Below are 19300 nucleotides of genomic sequence, written 5' to 3' on the forward strand. Positions count from 1 at the left end.
ACCTTGTGTCGGTGTGCTTTTGTGTGTGTGCAAGGTGTGTGAAAGAGCAATGCCAGGCCAATTCTATCCTATTTCGATGTTTATCTTACATAATTTCGGCTAAAAAAAACAAAACAGTTGAACTCAAAATGTACAACTTGTCATTTTTGGATGAAAGCTATATATACTATATACACCAGACTTCAAGTCCAAACCAATGGTCTACAGCTCCAGTGAAAACTGATGCTTACTTCAGGACTCTTTCCATCCTGCAAGTTTTTGCTGATGTTTTGTTTGGTGTGTTTGATGCAATATTGATATCATTTTCAGACCTGAGAATTAATTTAGCTGTATTGTTATTGTATGGAATTACAATAAAAATCCTCAAATCCTTTAATATATCATTTAATCATCGTCAACACATCTGGAAACAGGCGGAACGTAAGGGGAACAAATGAATACAATTATTACTACAACATTGACCAATTATCTTAATTCAATTCCATCCACTGACTTAGAAACGTACCTACCTCTCATCTCGCCTACAGCCGACCTGGTGATCAATATTATGAACAATCTTCTTTTTTGTCTTTTTAAATTCCTATCAATGAGCCAGATCTAGTCAATGACTTCCACCTTTTATGCACATACTTCTCCTCATATCCTTGATTCTTAAATCTACCTCCATACTCGTCTTATTTTCAATGCTACCTTCATTTCTAGCCGTCACTCTGATCTCCAAGTTTTATTGAAGACTGTCCGTATAGACTACACGTCTCATTTCTTTCAGATCAGCTACATGTTGAACTATAAATTAGCCTAGTCTTATATAAGGACTGCATGTGACCTACCTGACTATATTCTTATCTGCCCACTGACCACTCACTCAGGGAAGTCCTGTTGATGTATCCTACATATGTACTATTCTTACCAACAGCAGACACAGAGCCTACAGTTATTCTCAACTGATTTACTGGGCCATTTTCTGAAAGGTGTTTTATTTACAAACAAAAGTACATCTTTTACATTTACATTTTTCCTAAGCTTTGGAACGATCTTCCTCTCTCTTCGTGCTTGATGGAGTCTACCGACTCCTTCCAGAAACATCTTAATTTTATTTGTGCAGGCGTTTCCTTGATTTTCTGTAACTCCTGTGTTGTTCTCAGTATTATCTTGTCCTTTAAAGTATATACTTTAGTGAGAATTGTTTAAGCGCTTTGTGACCCTGGTCTGGAAAAATGCTATATACGTAAATACAAATTACTTACTTACTTACTTACATTTTGTCCAATCTAGCACTTGTCTGTGGCTCTTGACACAAACAAGAAATAAGTCATGGAAATAAGTGGGGAAAAAAAACACATATCTAGAGGAAACTTCTTTGCAAAGGGGAAAAAGACACGAGGAGCCAGAAGAAACTCATTTGTAATCTGTCTCACCCTGGAGGCTGGTTCTTGAAAATTAAGGTTGCCGACACTTTGGTTGAAAATAAACATCTGTACTCACTCTACCTCAATAGCTACTCCCTCACCAATGAAATCATTCATCTAAAATAATTGATCACAGTTCTTTGTTTGGAGTGCTAGGTTAGTTCCAGATTGACTGACATTTGGAGGACCAGGTCCTTCATAAATAGTGATTCAAGTCGACCGACCACAAATCAATATGACATCATTTATAATGGCCTCTCCAGGAGTATAATGAGTGAGATGCTCTCCTGCTGAGAGTATATAATGGAGAAAACGGTGCAAGCTCAACTCACACCTGATCTATCACCGACTACACAGGACTGATCAATGCAAGGGGCCCTTCATTGACTCGTCCAGCCCTGGTAAGATATACTCCAGGCCTCAGCTGCTGGTACATTGCAGGAAGTAAATAAAACATCAAATGTGTCATCTGAAATTCCAATTCTCACTGAAAACCCAGGCTGGACACTACAAATCTGTATCTTCCATTGTGCTCATCACTGGAGAGGCCCCTGGGCCCCCGCTCCTCTGTGGGTGCTAACAAGCGTATTGAGGGGGAAGCGGGTTTTTATAATTGGCTTTCGGAGTACACCAGCTGTTTCATGTGCCCGCATGCTGGTCCCTGAAGGGGGGGGCTGAGAGTTGGTGATGAGGGGTGTCAGTGTGGCCACATGGTCCCCACAGCCAAGTATGATCCCCCACTCTGTGTGGATGTAGAACTGGAGTCAGCAAGTGATTCACTATTTGCATCTCACAACATCAAATATTTAAGAATGAAGAAGTCTTAAAATATGGTCAACATGTATTCCAGTTTTGTTTTTATAACCAATTAAGCAATTCTGTCTAACCAAGTCAGACACATCAACTAATAAGGCTGTGGATGAATTGTAGGGTTAACCAAACGTTCCATTTGTCTTTGGTAACAATTTGATAGAATAAAAGAATTCTTAATTTTGTTTGGTCTTTATATTCTAAAGAAAAAAATGCTTGGGATTTTAAGTAATGAAAATAGTCACAGACCAACGCACACCTCCACCCAGGGGACCGACTCATCGGAGCCCGTCGTGGTCTCCAGGGCAGGGGGCTGCTGAAAGTGGATCAGTCTGAAGTGAGGCTTCTTCCAAAGGGAACAGTAAACTTAATTACCTTCCACTCACTTATCCCAGATGGATCCTTTCATTACCATAATGAAATCTTTTGACAATTCTTCTTGTGGCTTTATTTATTACAGGAGAATTTGCCCAGAAATACCTGAACTCTTCTTTCCCTTCTACTCTATTAGTCGGATTGCATTGAGCTTCACACACATGGCATGTGATGTTTCTCACAACAGAGACAGGAAAGACAATGGAAATCAATACAGGGTTGCCCAAAGCCATCCTCTGTTGTTGAGTGAGTGCGAGAGTCTGCCCCGTATCGTTTTACCTCGCAGTCCTGCATGCACATACACAGTCACAGGAATGCAATATTATTAAACTATAACAGATCACGAGTTGAGTCATGTCACACCTTTACTCTGAGATAATCAGCCAACCGTGATGAGCGGATGTTGGCATTATATTAACTTGTATATGATAACACAGTGTTGTGTCTGTACTCGTCCAGAATAATTTTGTTAAGTCCGGGTGATCAGGTTTCACCTCACAGGTGAGGAAAGAACTGTTTTTTTCTGACTAGCAAGCACATCCATGGGGAGGGATTGGCCTTCTCTGAAGTCTTGATAATGTTGACTTCTCAAATGAAATGTTTTTGTGAAGCTCAACTGCTCTCATCCATTTTACTATTTCACAATTGAATGTATTGTTATATTAATCTTTATAGTATCCTGTTTTTTATTAGCAAGTATGTTTATTCAACAGGAATTTGGAATTCCATAACAGATTAAAAAAACCTTCTAAATGTGTCATATTTAATATGAAAAAGTCTTAATACAATTATTTCTAAACAGTCAATTAACTGAATTAAATGTGTTTTTAGCAGACATTTAGAAAGATACTAACAACGGTGGCTGTATTATTATCTGAGATTTGAAATCGAAACTATTCTGAAAGTCTAAAAATGTAGCCCCTCGACGACAGAACCTGCTTTAATTCTCGAGATCCACCACTAACCCACTGACCTGATTTCAGAGATTTTACTTCCAGAGTGACTGATGTAATGCTGCCCTCTCGTGTTACTTTTTAGCATTGCATCGTTTCCTTTATAAATCCCAGTAAATCATAATTCTCAAAGTAACTAATTTACTAATGTTCTATTTTCAAGTGACTCATTCCTCACAGGAGCGCTTTCTTGGGGAAGAAAAGTCTACTCTCAAGGGCCAATTTCTTTGTTACGAAATCAATTATAAATGTTCAACTTTTACACCTTGTGTTATCAGTTTTATCTTGATCTTTAAAATATATACTTTATTGAAGATTGTTTAAGCGCTTTGTGACCCTGGTCTGGAAAAGCGCTATACAAATAAAAATTACTTACTTACTTACTTACCTTAGAGTGTTTTGGTTCAATTCTTACTACCCTGTTAACCATTAAATGTAATATATGTGCACTTTGTTATTGTAAATTGTGAGTAAGAAGAACCCATTAAATGAACTGGAATGCCTCAGTATATGTGTTTCTCAGACTCATACTAACAAAAAACACATTAAAATATAAAAATATACAGTATTTACAGTAAAAAAAAATTTTAAATTAGACAAAGCCACAACTGCGCTTTTTCAGAAGACTTAACACTTCTCGAATTATTTTACTGACGTTTAAGCGACGTGTCGTTTGAACAGGAGGCAGAAGGTCCTTCATCCCAACTGGTGTCAGGATATTTAACTCTTTACCTTAAATATCCTGATGCTAATCCGTAGTGTGTTTTTCTTCTCGTGTGTTTTATTTTATTTTTTGTTTTTATTTTATTTTATTTTATTTTTATTTTATTCTATTTTATTTTGTTAAAAGTGTTAAATGTCTAATATTGTAAATGATCTGTATATTTTTAAGATCGTTTTATTTTTTATTTTTTTATTATCTCTTTTATTATTTCTTTTTTCCTTGCTCTTTATTTTTTTCAACTGCGCTGTTGTGAAAGTGTGTTTCCCCTCTGGGGATGAATAAAGATTTTCTATTCTATTCTATTCTATTCTATTCTAAGATCAGAAAATGTCCTTAAAAAAAGCATTGAGAAAACATTTGTTCATGATCATAAATAATAATAATAAAAATCAATTTTGTAACGTTTTGTCTTGTATCAATTAAACAACTGAAGCTTAAATAAGAAACGAAGATATAGTTAGTAGAATTAGTGTTTTTTTTTTTTTAAAACCTTTTTTGTTGAAGACAAAAAGATGTGAAGTATATATATTTAAAAAAAGAGACAGTTCTCTGTGATAAACTGGGGTCGAGTTAAGTTAATTTTTGCGTACTTAAGGACTCTTACTCAAGTTCACCTCCAGCTTGAACGCAGGCTCCTCAGCTGCAGCGCGTCATCATCAAGTTTGCGTAAACCAAAACGACCAACTTCCGGTTCTGTTTTTCAAAGCACGATTATACACTTATTTATGTCCTATTAAACTATATATCATTTTGATATATATTTTCATACATTTAAATATGTTTTAATCTTAACTAACTCCATCCTCGGTTTTGTACTTCAATACAATTAGTGAGTAAATTGGTCAAGTGGGTTTTATTGTGAAACAAACATATCCGGCCGTCTAGTCGTATATATATAAGCATTAACGCGGAACAAGGAGCACAGAGTTGAAGAGTGAGGAGGTTGAAGTACTTTCTCTCTCTCCGGCATCATGGCGCTCAGCACCATGGAGAGAATCCAGGCGTTGCTCCTGAGAGCATTCATGGGCTTCTTTTATGTCCTGTTTTCTCTACTTTCGCCTCCAAGACCGGCCTTAAAGAAGAAGCTGCCGCCGGTCAAGGAGCCGCTGCTGACCGTGTCCGCGACGCAGCTCGCGCAGAAGATCCGACAGAAAGAGGTGAAAGTAGTTCTTGGGGGTCCAGGGTCTAGCATCTGGGTCAGGAAGGAACTGTTGCCATCGAAGACGCGCAGTTAATGTTTAGACTGGCCGAGACACCGAAGAGTACAAAGTTCAAGTTGCAGAACTATTTTTTAAGGGGTTGACAAAAAGTTAAACCCCAAAATAGAATATAAACAGAAGTAAATGTTCCAGTTGAATCAGGAAAAACAGATAGTTATATTTGGATTTGTTGGGGGCGTGGTCCCTCGAGCACGTCTTATGGATTGATTTCTCTGCCTAAATATTTTTATATATACATATATTTAACCATATTTCAAACGTATCCATAGATTTTTTTTATGAAGAGGAGAGGTTAAAAAAAGTAGAATATTACAGTTAAATACAAGGGTACAGGATCATGTAAAAAAGATGCATCATCTAAAAACAAAACAAAGACGCTTTATAACTTTATATTTTGGTCTGCAGGTCTCGAGTGTGGAGGTGGTTCAGGCCTACATTGACAGAGTCCAGGAAGTCAACCCTCTTCTGAATGCTGTGATCAAAGACAGGCAAGGATTCATTTATACCCAAGAAAATATCTATGTCAAAACCTACACTTTTTTTACTGTTCCCCTTTTTAAATGGTTCCCACGCAGATTTGAATCGGCATTACGTGAAGCAGCTCAGGTCGATAAACTTATAGAAGAGGAAACGGGAGGAGAGGACGTGCTTGAAGACCGACTTCCATTACTGGGAGTCCCCCTCTCTGTCAAAATGTCCTTTTCCCTTCTGGGTAAATTTGACATTTTCTTCTCTAAAGTTTGCACAGCTTTGTCTGAATCAATCTAAAAATACGGTCTTGTTTCGCATCATCATACTTTTGTCAGGAACCTTTTTTCATTTGGTTGTGTGTTAGGTATGCCTCACACCACTGGTGTCATGAGCAGACAAGACGTTGTTGCCACGGTTGACTGTCCCCCTGTGGCCCAGCTGAAGAGGGCGGGCGCCATCCCTCTGGGGGTCACCAACACCAGCGAGCTCTGCATGTGGTCCGAGTCCCACAACCATCTGCATGGCCTCACGTGCAACCCGTATGACCTGGAGAGGACGCCGGGAGGAAGCTCAGGTGACACGAGGCCAGACTAAAATTCACACTTGATTGGTTACAACTTACAGTTTCTATTTCAACTCATGAATTATACTCGGAGCCTATGGAAGTATATCAGTGCCATCAGAGTATTGATTGGTTTGATTTCAAACATTTATTATTAAATGGTTTCTATACATAATTGGTTTTCATTTAATATTATTCGACAATTCTTTTTATTTTATTTTAATAATAATAATAATAGAATATTTTCCAAATTAATGAATTTCTTTACACATAGTTTGATAATCATATTCCAATAATTCCAATATACATTTTCTAAATTCAATATTTTAAAATTCTTATTATAAACATTTTGGTATAATAGTCCGACCAGTTTATACCAAGAGTATTAAGCTAGTTGAGCAAACTTTTAGCCACTCATTGTTGCAACATTATATCATGCATGTATTTTACACATTTATATATATATATATATATACTCTGAAGTTGGTTCAGAAAGTTTAATTCATTAAGACGATTATTAACATGCTTGTTTGTAGGGAGTTAAAGGCTCATCATTAGGCTAACTATTAGTTAATTTAATGTAGGCCTATATCAATATATATCTAGTTATTCTCTCGATTGTTGTTATTTATATTCAGTTACGAATATTTATGTTGTTTTATTCAAAGCCTGAACCAAAAAAAAAAACGGAACCACCATTTCTGTCTCCAGGTGGAGAGGGAAGTATACTGGGTGCGGCCGGAGCGGTCATTGGTGTGGGCTCGGACATTGGTGGGAGCATCCGCATGCCTTGTTTCTTCAATGGAATATTTGGCCATAAAACCACTCCTGGTAAATAAAAAACAAACAAACATGGGGGCGAGTAGTCATCGATGAATGCTTGTCAAGTTCACTTGTATCTGTCCTTGTTTGCAGGAGTGGTGTCCAACCAAAACCACTACCCCACAGCCAGTGGCAGACACCCCGAGTACCAGAGCTTAGGCCCGATGTGCCGCTACGCAGAGGATCTGCTGCCCATGCTCAAGATCATGGCGGGGCCCAACGCCGATCTGTGAGTCAAGTTGCTCTAATTCCATACATTTTTTTTTTTTGTGAGAGTTTGTATGTCAAACTAGGTGTTCTGCACAGGTTTTCTTTAAATCTTTTAGTGGATTCAAGAATGAAAGAATGGATCGGTTTCTGTGTGCTTTTGTTTTATTGTTTTTGTTTTTTTTTATACACAGAGAAAGTTATTAATTAAATGGGCTGGGAAACTGGAACTAATTTGAGGTGTATTGTATGAAGGAAAATATATATATTTAAAAAAATTAAACTTTTTATTTCATAAAAACTTCTATCCAACAACGTCTACGTCCAATAAAGTCAAAAGTTTGGCACCATGTAGACTCACAGTAACAGCATAACAAAGTCTGTCTGTAAAAGCCATTGTTACAAATGTATGTCTAATATCTCACTCTGTTGCAGGTTGTCTTTGAATGAAAAAGTAGATTTAAAAAAGCTGCGATTCTTTACCATCGTAAACACTGGAGATTCCCCGCTGACGTATCCTGTCAGTAGAGAGCTCATAGAAGTTCAGAAGAAGGTACTGATGAGTCGCTGATCCATGTTACAGCAGAAATGAACAAACTACTGTGTTTAAGGTCGCGGAGCGTCTGGAAGCAGATTTGGACGTGACTGTCCAAGAGGTTCACTTCCCTGAGCTCAAAGACAGCTTCAACATCTGGAACACCTACATGGGACTGGCTGATGACGATGGAAAGGTAGAAGCAATCCTAGTGGACACATCAGTCGCCTGCTTGTGGAGAAATGTTTGGATTAAAATAGAAAGTTTAATCGTGGCCAAGTGTGCCTGAACGTTCCCTGTGAAAGAACGCAGCAGCGGCTTTTGTCGTCTGCGTAGCAAAGTTCACTAATCTGACTCCGCGCCAACATTCCTCACACAACCGTTTGTCTCACTGCTTCACGGTAAGCCTGTGTTGGTCATATAAGGAAGCAGGTTAAAGATCCATTTAATTTAGACTGCTGGCGCACCAACACTCCTGGAAATATCAAATATGTTACAATACTCACCAATTTCCACTGTGATTTCCTTCATTTGCTCTTGTCCGTCGTTCCTACAGCCTCCGACTCCATTTGCAGAGATGATGGGAGAGCCTGGGAAGCCTGCTCGACCTATATGGGAGATACTGAAGTGGATATTTGGAAAGTCGGATCACACCATGGCAGCCATAGGTGAGAATCACGTTCTTCTTTAATATCTATGAACTCTATAGCTTCATTAGCGACGTAATTCAAGTGTTATTCTTCTAAATCAATAAGTTATGAATCATTTTCTCAAGTTATTCATCGTTGCCGTGTTTGTCCTCAGGCCTGTCGTTGGTGGAGATGACTCACACGACCACTCCGTCACCCTACCTCATCCAGCAGAAGGAGAAGCTGCAGAAGGACGTGGAGGAGTTGCTGGGCAAGGACGGAGTCCTTCTTTACCCCTCGCACGCCAGAGTGGCCCCCAAGCACCACCACCCACTCTTCAGACCCTTTGACTTTGCCTACACTGGTACGTGAGCCTCTTACTGCCTGTTCTAGTATTTTTTTAAAGTCCACTTTGGATTCATTTCTCAGGCATCCTCAACATCCTGGGACTGCCTGTCACTCAGTGCCCTGTGGGCTTGAATGAGGAGGGCCTTCCTATGGGTGTGCAGGTCGTCACGGGCAAGATGCAGGACCACCTCTCCATCGCAGTGGCTCTCTATTTAGAAAAGGCGTTCGGAGGCTGGAGGGAACCTGGAGCCAACTGAGCATGTGACTCGCAGTCCAGACCGTCAGTCTGTGGAAAGTTAACTATATTCTTTAAGATTCTTTCATAACACAGCTAAGATCAGAACTGTGCTGCTACACGACTCCAAGCTCTCTCTGTGATGCACTCATAATTCTTCAGCACTTCAGCTTGGTTCTAGAAATTAGACCATTTTTCTTGGATTAAGATGCCAAAAAACCACTTCACCTTTTCAGTGGCAGAATTCCTGACACTCCAACCAACAAAACTTGAACCCCGAAGCACATGAAGGGATCATTTTTGCCACTGTGAGGAAGATGATCTTGTCCTGTCATTTTGATTGTCTTCTGACCCATCGTTTCTTGAATAAAAAATGTGATTTACACAATGTTGCAGCGTTAAATGTTCAACATCCCTGTTATAGGACTGTGATTAAAAAAGACAATTGTGTAACCACAGCATATTAAATGGGAACAACAAATTTTATAATTGGTTTATCTGAGGAATTTAGAGACAGGTTTCTAATCAATGTTTTTTAGCACCAGTTAGCATTCAGGTTTATCAATATTGTAGAAGGACTTGAATCAGTAAACTGTAAAACTTTAATCTACTGGTTACACAGGGTCGGCCCATGGTGCATCATAATGATTTCCCGTTACCAGAAACCTTCTGGGACAACTGTGGCTGATCAAGTGTGTCCTGGCTCTGCATCAAGGTTTTCTAGTTGAACATGCCTTAAAGGCCTCAAGGAAACCTCCTGAAGAGCTGCCCGAGCCACATGAACCAGCTTTTTTGTCTTATTGACTGACCTACTCATCCATTTGAAAAGTGGACAATCCCTCTCCATGATTTCAGCAACACTACGGTTTATTAGTCAATTTATGAATCAAAAATGCTTGTTCTTTGATCAAACTTAATTAACTTCACAACATTGGTTCAAACCTGAGATGGTAGATCAAACAAATCTGTGTTGTTGTTTTTCTTCTTAAAGAAAATAACTAAGCCGGGTCTCTAGATTATTTACAACTTTGGTTTATTACAGCCACCAAGACTCATTTTGATTTACAACACACCATGATCAAATGTCGCTGCTGATAGAAAAACACTCACCAATATAACCCCCAACAAAACAATCAGACGCCTTGGGGAGTCCTGCATTTTAATTTCTTCTCGAGAAATTTAAAAAAAGAAATGTACAACTCCAGACATCGGACAGTTTTGACAACTTAACACTGCCCTCTTTTGGTCAGCTTCAGAACTACTGGAACTTTGTCCCATTAAGTCAGTTTTGAAAGGCGCAAGATTTCACATCACATTCATACAATATGGTACAAACGTTCTGCTGCTGACAAGTGTCTGATGCAGCAGCAGCTCCGCTACTGGGACAAACCATCACTGCCCCTGAGCAAGGCATGAGCTGGGGTTTTGAAGAAGAGAAGATGTGGGGAAACTATCAAAATGTCAGCCTTATGATTTGGCGGTGTAAAGAAAGGGAGGACCTTTCTCTCCTCTCTCACTCCTCTGGGCCCGGATTGGCCTGACTGCATGTTGAAATGTAAACATAATGTAAGAGAACAAATGTCAGGTGATCAGTCAGATGCTCCTCTGGCTCCTCACGAAGTGTTGGTGATGGGTTTGTACTTTTTGAGGCGGGTCCACTGGCCCGTGGAGTAGTTCATTTCAAAGACGGTGTCAACCAGCATGGTGGTGCTGCCGGTGCCATCTGCTTTGGGCAGAACTTCTGTGTGCTCGCTCAGTTTGATCTGGATGATGTCCCCCTGCTCCGGGCACGGGTTCTCTGCAAGAGAAAAATAAGGTCATTCACTCAAGTCTTTTGCTTCATGAGGTTTGTAAAAGGTATTAAACCCTTAAAAAAAAGATATTTAATGTTTAATTATATGCATTTCGAGACCCATGGAGGCCTTGCTATCGAGTATGTGATTAAATTTGCTCGACACCCGTAGAATTTTTGTGTTGATGCAGCTGTTGAAGGCGTCGTCTTACCTCTGGATCCAGCCATAAATCCGAGGATGAGAGCCTTCTCCGGTCTGGTGACCTTGTTGGCGGTCTTGAACATCTCCTGGGCAGCGTACATTTGTTCTCTCTGAAAGATGGAAGACACCAGATTATAAACCTCTAGTTATCCACTGATGGATTAACAGTCAACTTGTTATCCACTGATGGATTTACAGGAGATATAAATGTACATGTACATGTTAAATTTCATATTTAGTCAACTATGAAATATTGAAAATAATCCATGCAAGTTTAAAATGAAACACGGCAATCTAGTGGTGGGAGGCCGTCAATCACAAGTCAGAAAACCGAAAAAACATTTTAAGGGATTAGGTTTTATAAAAAGTTTAAAAATAATCTCTGGTGACTGTATGGTGGGCTAAAAAACAATGGCGAGGACCTTGATTTTGACAAATCTGGATTAGATCAAATATCTTGTTTGATGAATCGATTTTGGCTTGCTTTTCCAATTTCTAGAAAATATAGTTTGTACTTTTTGAATTTTTTCCCATAAAAAAAACGTGCATCATTAATTAACACTTGGCAGAGTTAAGTCAAAGGTTATCTTACCGTGAGAGAGAGATTCTTTTTGGGCTGAGGCTGCTGCGGTGTTGGGGTAGGTGTAGGCGTCTGCGTCTGAGGCGTGTTGGGAGGCTGTGTGGACGTCTCCGGCTGGCTCGCCGTCGCTGCAGCTGCGGGTCCGTTGTTGGCAGGGGTGGAGACGGGCGTGGTTGGGGACGTGGGGGCCGCAGGGTTTGCTGTGGTGCTGGCGTTGTACATCGGCGTTCTCTGTTTGAACTGGCTTGGTAACGTCGCGGCGGTGCCGGCTGTTGCCGACTCCTCCGGCTGGCGAGACGTTTGCAAAGCGTCACGACCTGTTCCGCCAGCATTGGCTTCAGAGGACGACAAGAGACGGTTACTAGACTGAACTGAAAAACTGTCCAGAGATTATGGTCGGAGGAGGTGCCTCGTATGTTCATAGAACAGATGAAAATGTGTGCCATGAGTTTATAAGTGATGTAGGTTCATACATTTAGCTTACATCTTCAAAACAGTGGCACATAAAGTAGAAATCTCAGCAAACTTTTCATTTATTCTCTCACCTGGTTGTGTCTCCGAGCTGGGAATGTAGGAGGAGGAAGGGACCATGCTGGGTGTGGCCGGCAGGTAACTTGTCGAGGGCAACGGATTCTCGTTTAGCGCCCCAAGTTTCTGCAACAAGAACGCCTCGTTCAATCGATTTGCTCAGCATGGAGAAAGGAAGGGTGATGAAGTGGACGTACCTGTGCGGACACCAGGCCGGCGGCGTAGTCTGGTGTGGTGTTCTCCACCACTGCTGCTGCTGCGGCTTCTTCTTTGGCTGCCTTCTCCCCTGCTTCAGTTTCTGTGTTAAAAAGTCATTTAATATCAATGCCAGAGGAATCGTCAGAGTCGTAACATCAGATGAAGAATGATCTGGAAAACACATACCCAAGGTCTTTCTTCTCCTCTTCGCCTCTCGCCCAGCACCAACCATGTCCAGCTCAGAAATATCTAATAGCTGGAGAAAGACAATACAAATCAAATGACCAGGCCAGGAGTTAAGAGTTATGGTGGAAGTAAATCTGATCATTACCTTAACACCTCGTTCTTTGCGCAGAGGTGTGCGTGCGGGTGGAAGAGGAGTGCGGTTACTTGGAGGGCTGAACATGCTGGGTGCTGTGGGGCTCCGAAATGGAGCCTTGGGGATCCCTTTGAGAGGCGCTGTGGAGAAGACACGCCAATAGAAACTCAGTGCTTACAATCATAGTTTCACCCAAAACAAACCAAATGTTCTAATTGGAATTATTGATCATTTTTACAGTCAGTGGGACCATCTACACAAGCAATTTATATCTGGATTTTATTTTTCATTCAACAAGAATAATCTGTCTCCCTATGAATTACTTACTTGTAGTGTCAATCTTTTTGACCAAACCCCTCCCTTTGGCATGGAAAGGCACTCCTGCCGTTTTCTTCAACTGTTGAGCAGTTTCAGTTGCTGAAATAGAGACAGCAGTATAAGTTACTCAACAATGCAACGGGGGTTTCAAGAGCGCATTTCCTGAACATACATTTCTGCAGCAGCTCGGCTCTCAGAGTCGCACTCTTGGGCTTCCTCTTCAGTTGGAAATGTTTAACCGGGGGCGTCAAGGCTCCGACCAGAGTGGTGAGAGCACTTTTATTCAGGTACTGACACTCCAGTGGAAGCATGGTGGAAGTCTCACATTCACTAACTGAAACAGAGTAAATACATTTGCATCACACTTTCGTTTAAAATTGAAATTCCTAATTTTGCTTGGAATGTTTGTGCTCCTGGTCATCCATGTATGCAAGTGCAATGTCCGCTTCATTTTCATATTAACAAGGTGAAATATCTAATAGCTGGAGAAAGACAATACAAATCAAATGACCAGGCCATTATAATAATAATAATAATAATAACAACCTCTATTTATATAGCGCCTTTCTAGACCAGGGTCACATTGATATTACATGATATTACACAGCATATGAATAAGAATAATTAAGATTGTGAAGATAAGAATACTTGCAAAGCCAGATAAGATATGTCTACCTTTCTCCCTGAGCTCTCCCAGAATGTCCTGCACATTGGGATTCTGCTCCTCCAGGTCAAGATTGAGAGAACCCGTCTCTGGGAAGGACTTAAGGATGTCTGCAACCATCAAAACCCAGGGCTCGGAATCCACAGTAGCCAGTTGGATGATTTCTGACAAAGCCTCTTTCATCTGTAAAGAAGGTACAATTGTTCAACACTAGATTAGCCAATTGTTGCGCATATACTATACATGTTGTGAATTTGGACTACATTAAAAATTGATTACTGGAAATATTTGTTTTTTGGGAATTAAGCACACTTTTCTGCTTGACAATCTTGAGAAAGATGGAGGTAGTAGAGTGCAAAAATTGTAAGTGGAGAACATTAATTCTAGTTATTTGAACTGCACTAAAAGCTGCATTTATTTCACCGTTTGTGACTGTATTTTCAGAAGTAAAAACATCAAGATGAATCCAAGGTTGTAGCGGACTCAAGACCAACAACAAGTGGTGTACATGTACTATTAACAGATTCAAGAAAGCAATTACTTTTAAAGCAAACCTACAATTGTTTTTGTTTTTTTATTAAATATGCACCAAAAAATAAAAAAACGTCAACAGTGTGGGTAGTTTGTTGAGTCGCATTTGTTAACTTTTTTTGTTATTCTTTCAATCTTAAATTTCCTGTAAATAAACAAGTGACGTAAAAAGGCTCTAGCTCCGCCCCTCCGGCGGACCCCGCCACTGAAGCCCCTGAGCCCCGCCCACCATAATGTCTGAACGATGACTGCTCGGTTAGCGCTATCCAAGCAGGCTGCTAAACCGCTGCTAGGAATTAGCCTCGATCTAGAAGAAAACCAACATATAGACGAACAACACTCTCTTAAACTAGTCTAGCGTCGACTGGGAACAGCAAGGAGAAGCTCAGAGTCTATTCGGACGCTGATATATCAATTGTTTTCCTCTTCGCGCAAACTTTAGCAACTGCAGTCACAGGGCGACAAGCTAATGCTAACACTGCACACATTCACAGCTGGAGCCAAAACTAGCACCGAAAGATGCGCCTTTTCGCTCAAAACACTCGCCAAAACTTATTTCCCCGTTGAATTCAAGTGAACGGCGGTCCAGTGCGACTGTAGCGAGAGCCGCTGCACCACAACACACCTCGTCCACGGTCCGCCGGGGAAGATGCAGCATCCCGAGCAGCAGCTTGAGCTTCACCGGCGGCGACAAACTGGAGAAGCACAGGCGAATGTTGTCGATTACCGACACGGTGAGGAGCGAAGCGATGCTCGGTGGCGTCCAAAGCTCGTCTGTGGATCCCAGTTTGTTGTAAAGCCACAGACCAGTGTCGGTGTCCTTCATCGACGCCATCTTGGAAAAAGAAGTGTTTTGAGTTCGGGCATTTTAACGGGCTAAAAGAGCGGCCGTAGCCCCGCCCACTTCTCCGTGATTGACACCTAGCACATCACTTTTTTCAAGCAGACACCTCCACCTTCATTGCAATAAACCTCAGATGGACAAACATAACGTTCTATATATCTGCTAGTATAAAATACTCCTATATACAAACAATATACATTGTCACAAAATGGTATATACTATATAATATTCATCATCTGGACTGACAGTCTTTGAACCACTTGGATCCACTGGCAATGCATTTTCTTAACATATTCAGCAAATGTTTCTGGCTCAGAATGAACAGTCATAGCCCCACTCCTGATGTTTACAGAATGATTATTCTTATCTTAGTATATCCTGACTTTAATACAATTTTATGTTGGTTTTCTTATTTATGTCTATTTTTGTACTGCCACCATCACAAATTCCCACGTTATGTTTACAACACTGGCAATAAAAGTTTCTGATTCTGATATCTTTATCTGTGTGTTATTATTACATTTTATGTTCATGTTAAACGTACACTTTATAAAAAATCTGTACTTACTTACTTAATGTAAGTAAGTAAGTAATAGTCAGTTAAAGCACATTTCTAGACCACAGTCACAAAGCGCTTGAACAATAAAAAGCAATTAAAAAATGTAAATAAATACAGATTTAAAAACTCTAAAAGGCTAATACATAAGACAAACACAGGAGTCCCAGAAAGCTAGGAAAAAGGCTTCATAAATAAAAAGGTCTCAAGATGTTTCTTGAATCAGTAGATCATCAAACACCGAGAGAGAGGAAGATCGTTCCAAGGCTAAGGAGCAACAGCCTGGAAGGATTTCTCTCCTCTGGTCCTGAACCGTGTGCGTGGAACCATCAGGAAATTCTGATCCACAGACCTAAGAACCAGAGCTATAAATCACCCAAGTACTGACTCAACCCTGAAATCAGATGCACTAACCAGAGTATCAGTTTTGTCCTTTCAATACTAATATCATGCTTTTATTTCCTTTGACAGATACATACTTGCCTAATGTACTGAATATGTGTGGATTTTATTTTAATGTGTTTCTTTATTGCGTGTATTAAGTATTAATACTAACTATTGTTGTCATTAATATTATTACAAGTAGAGAATTACACTAGTCTTTACAGTCTTGTTATTCGTGTATAAACATGTCATACCTTTCTGGTGCTTTTACTTTGAAAATCGGAAATGTTAATTCTTGACCTCGATAGCGAAATAAAAAAAAAAGATCCATGAGCTTTGCGCATGCGCTTTGCGTCAGCTGTAACAACAACCAAGGTAGGAATTTTTCGGTAACTAGAGGGCTTAAATCCTACATAAATCACGTGAGGGTATCACGTTATTAACCTGGATTTTTACGTAAACAGTAGGTAACGAAAATGTGTTTAAAGATGATTGTTTATCTTGCCATCCGGTCGTCATCCAACAAAGCCTTGTCTCCTTTCATTGACAATGGCGCATGTTCAACAATCGGTTGTTTGCACAGGTGCAAATCTACTCTTATGTCTTTTTTTTTCTCTTTGCATGAAAGGTGTGTGATCGTCATGGCATCCAGAGGATTCGTGCAAGCGGCGCTGTTCCTGCTGGCGGTCCAGCTCGTCTGCCTCGGTGCTGCTGATGCGGACCAGGAGACAGGGACGGTCATCCCTGCTGAGAGTAGGTGGTCAGAACACCATGATGTTTGGATGCTTGTTCTTATGCATTTACATCAGATGTGTGTACTTCCCATATATCTCTATGGGCGTTACCTTTGGTTTGAAGGGTGCACTTCATTTTCAAATTTACTACTCAAAGATATGAATTAAACACATTAGTATATTTAAAAAAAACAACCATTCTGACATTAAATCACTCATCTCTCATGGAGAAGCTTGGTTGTGGGTTAGCCAAGTTGGGTGGGGATTTTGATTGTTGAATAAAAATATATATACTTAAGAATAAACAAGACTGTTTTGATTAAAGAAGAAGTTAATCTGGATATCTGTCAGAACGTTAATGATTGTGTTATAGTGGTTTGAAACTGTGTCTTAAAGTTCACCCCTAGAAATGCAATTGTTTTGTTTTTGTGACTGTTGCTTCCAGGTCGCCCATGTGTCGACTGTCACGCCTTCGAGTTCATGCAGCGAGCACTGCAGGATCTTAAAAAGACGGCCTTCAACCTGGATGCAAGGGTGAGAATCCCTCTTTTTTTGCACACATTACAAAATATTGAAAATATAATTTATGGAAAAATAATGAATAAAAGACGTAAAGTAGACAAACAAATGAATACAAAATAATAAAAGAAACATGAAATAATAAAGGTTAAATAATGAAATACATTAATAATAAAATGAAGAGATATTATAAGTTATACACAGAAACAGCATAGTTCTTCGAAGAAGTTGGTATTACTCTCTTTATTTTTTTTGTATTCACAAATGTATTTATACATCTCTTTCTTCCTTTAAACCTGCCATTATGCAGGTTTAGAGACACAGAGATAAGAAAAAGAGTTACAAGAGTCGAGTTGAGCATGCGGCGAGCTAGTTTCACTTTCAGTTTATTTATTTGAAAGGACTAGTTAGCTCACTGGGTCACAACGATGAACTATAATATATATAAAATGACAAAGTTGCCTGTTAAAATCCAAGTGAGCTCAGTTGCTTTGGATAGAAATCCAAAAATTAAATGTAATATGATTTTATAAGCCAATTAGAGAAATTAAACAATAAATATATTCCTCTTTAATCTTTCCATTCGGTTTACTGATGTTTTTGTCCACAGAAAAGAGCCTCAACTCTTGTCTCATGAAGTAAAACAACTTGTTCATAATTAAACATGACACATGCCTTAATCCAGACTGACTAGTAAACACAATACTGTCATTTCCTGCTTGCAGACAGAGATGCTGGTGTTGAGGGCGGAGCAACGGGCTCTGTGCGACTGCATGCTCGGTGGCTCACTGCGCTAAACATCACGACCCAAGACACACACCTGCTGATCTACACACACTCTCCAGACCCTCCTAATAGGTCTGACACACCAGTTCACCACAAATGGCACTTTATTTTCTTCTTTCGTCTCTTAAATTGATGTAAATGATTTGTTGACGCAGATTTTTATGCATACTAACATGCCGTCACAGCGTTAAAATCTCAATTTTCACTCATGTTTCATTCAGCATTTTGTAACAGTGTATGTCCATGGAAGTAGACTGTATCCTTTAATGTGGTAAAGAAGTTTCATGTTTAAAAAAATAAAACTGTAGCAGCAGGGATACTTAAGCAAGTGATCCTCATTAGTTTTGTTAATTATAGTTTACTATTTTATATCAAACCTCACCATTCAGCAAGTGGTTTGTACCTGAGCTGAAGATGTAAGTTAGAGGTTAGAACCGCCTGATGTTATATAAAAGATGGTAAAGTAATTTGAGTAATACAATCAGAGAGGTGAGGTCAAAAACATAAACATTTAGGGATCTTTTCTTCAAATTGCATGATGTTGTTCTGACTTCTTACTTATTAAAAAATACTTAAATACACCTTGGCGAAGGGGGCTCCTATTTTAAAGTCCTCCTCAAAAAGATATATAATTTTCCTTCCACATCACACATTTCAGTCAGGAAAAACCTTTTTAAGTTAGCGCAGCACTGTAGCATGAATTGCAGCACTTTTTTGTCAACTGATTGTTCATCGTTTAGATTGTATGTCAAGAGCATTTATGTAAATGATAGAGCTGTTTATTTGTGTCACGGTTTATTACGCGTATGCAAAAGTAGAGTTGCACTGCAATATGATATGTGGAGGTGCTGGGGGTGGGACAAGGTAGAAATGAGATTTAATTTTAGTGTAACGAATCATTTCACTAATGTATTGCCACATTGTTGTAGTTTAAAAGCATCTTAATAAAAAAATTGTGGTATTTATTCCTGTTTGGTGTTGTTTTTTTTAACAGTTGCATTTAGAACATTTCAGTGTTCAACTGTTTTATGAACAAACCTTTATA

At 39.6% G+C, this 19300-nt stretch overlaps 3 protein-coding genes across 3 annotated transcripts; 2 read left to right on the plus strand and 1 right to left on the minus strand.

The window, feature by feature from the left end:
* Nucleotides 1-5198: 5198 nt before the first annotated feature.
* Nucleotides 5199-9688, plus strand: faah2b (fatty acid amide hydrolase 2b). Its single transcript, XM_087789602.1, has 11 exons — nt 5199-5428; nt 5897-5979; nt 6067-6203; nt 6327-6536; nt 7236-7355; nt 7440-7575; nt 7989-8106; nt 8165-8284; nt 8645-8756; nt 8893-9081; nt 9147-9688. The coding sequence occupies exons 1-11, from the start codon at nt 5243-5245 to the stop codon at nt 9320-9322; spliced, it is 1587 nt and encodes a 528-aa protein (XP_087645728.1). The 5' UTR covers nt 5199-5242; the 3' UTR covers nt 9323-9688.
* Nucleotides 9689-10310: 622 nt separating this feature from the next.
* On the minus strand, nt 10311-15647 carry nelfa (negative elongation factor complex member A). The gene is made up of 11 exons (XM_087789603.1): nt 15058-15647; nt 13913-14084; nt 13410-13571; nt 13247-13336; nt 12932-13059; nt 12787-12856; nt 12600-12700; nt 12420-12528; nt 11887-12209; nt 11305-11404; nt 10311-11098 (listed from the first exon to the last, which is right to left on the minus strand). The coding sequence occupies exons 1-11, from the start codon at nt 15265-15267 to the stop codon at nt 10914-10916; spliced, it is 1650 nt and encodes a 549-aa protein (XP_087645729.1). The 5' UTR covers nt 15268-15647; the 3' UTR covers nt 10311-10913.
* An 887-nt stretch (nt 15648-16534) lies between these two features.
* On the plus strand, nt 16535-19220 carry nicol1 (NELL2 interacting cell ontogeny regulator 1). Its single transcript, XM_087789607.1, has 4 exons — nt 16535-16591; nt 16845-16969; nt 17396-17484; nt 18195-19220. Exons 2-4 carry the CDS (start codon nt 16858-16860, stop codon nt 18264-18266), a joined length of 273 nt encoding a protein of 90 aa, XP_087645733.1. The 5' UTR covers nt 16535-16591; nt 16845-16857; the 3' UTR covers nt 18267-19220.
* The last annotated feature ends 80 nt before the right edge of the window (nt 19221-19300 follow it).

This window comes from Callionymus lyra, chromosome 4 (assembly GCF_982586985.1).
Source record: "Callionymus lyra chromosome 4, fCalLyr1.hap1.1, whole genome shotgun sequence".
Classification (NCBI taxonomy): Eukaryota; Metazoa; Chordata; class Actinopteri; order Syngnathiformes; family Callionymidae; genus Callionymus; species Callionymus lyra.

What these genes read in the sequence shown, in the direction of transcription:
- faah2b (XM_087789602.1), top strand. Translation starts at nt 5,243, where the DNA reads ATGGCGCTCAGCACCATGGAGAGAATCCAGGCGTTGCTCCTGAGAGCA. An exon ending in AATGCTGTGATCAAAGACAG is followed by an intron (nt 5,980 to 6,066) that starts GCAAGGATTCAT and finishes GTTCCCACGCAG; the next exon opens with ATTTGAATCGGCATTACGTG. An exon ending in TCATAGAAGTTCAGAAGAAG is followed by an intron (nt 8,107 to 8,164) that starts GTACTGATGAGT and finishes ACTGTGTTTAAG; the next exon opens with GTCGCGGAGCGTCTGGAAGC.
- nelfa (XM_087789603.1), bottom strand. Translation starts at nt 15,267, where the DNA reads ATGGCGTCGATGAAGGACACCGACACTGGTCTGTGGCTTTACAACAAA. An exon ending in GGGAGAGCTCAGGGAGAAAG is followed by an intron (nt 13,572 to 13,912) that starts GTAGACATATCT and finishes ACTCTGTTTCAG; the next exon opens with TTAGTGAATGTGAGACTTCC. An exon ending in GAGGAGAAGAAAGACCTTGG is followed by an intron (nt 12,701 to 12,786) that starts GTATGTGTTTTC and finishes TTTTTAACACAG; the next exon opens with AAACTGAAGCAGGGGAGAAG.
- nicol1 (XM_087789607.1), top strand. Translation starts at nt 16,858, where the DNA reads ATGGCATCCAGAGGATTCGTGCAAGCGGCGCTGTTCCTGCTGGCGGTC. An exon ending in GACGGTCATCCCTGCTGAGA is followed by an intron (nt 16,970 to 17,395) that starts GTAGGTGGTCAG and finishes TGTTGCTTCCAG; the next exon opens with GTCGCCCATGTGTCGACTGT. An exon ending in CCTTCAACCTGGATGCAAGG is followed by an intron (nt 17,485 to 18,194) that starts GTGAGAATCCCT and finishes TCCTGCTTGCAG; the next exon opens with ACAGAGATGCTGGTGTTGAG.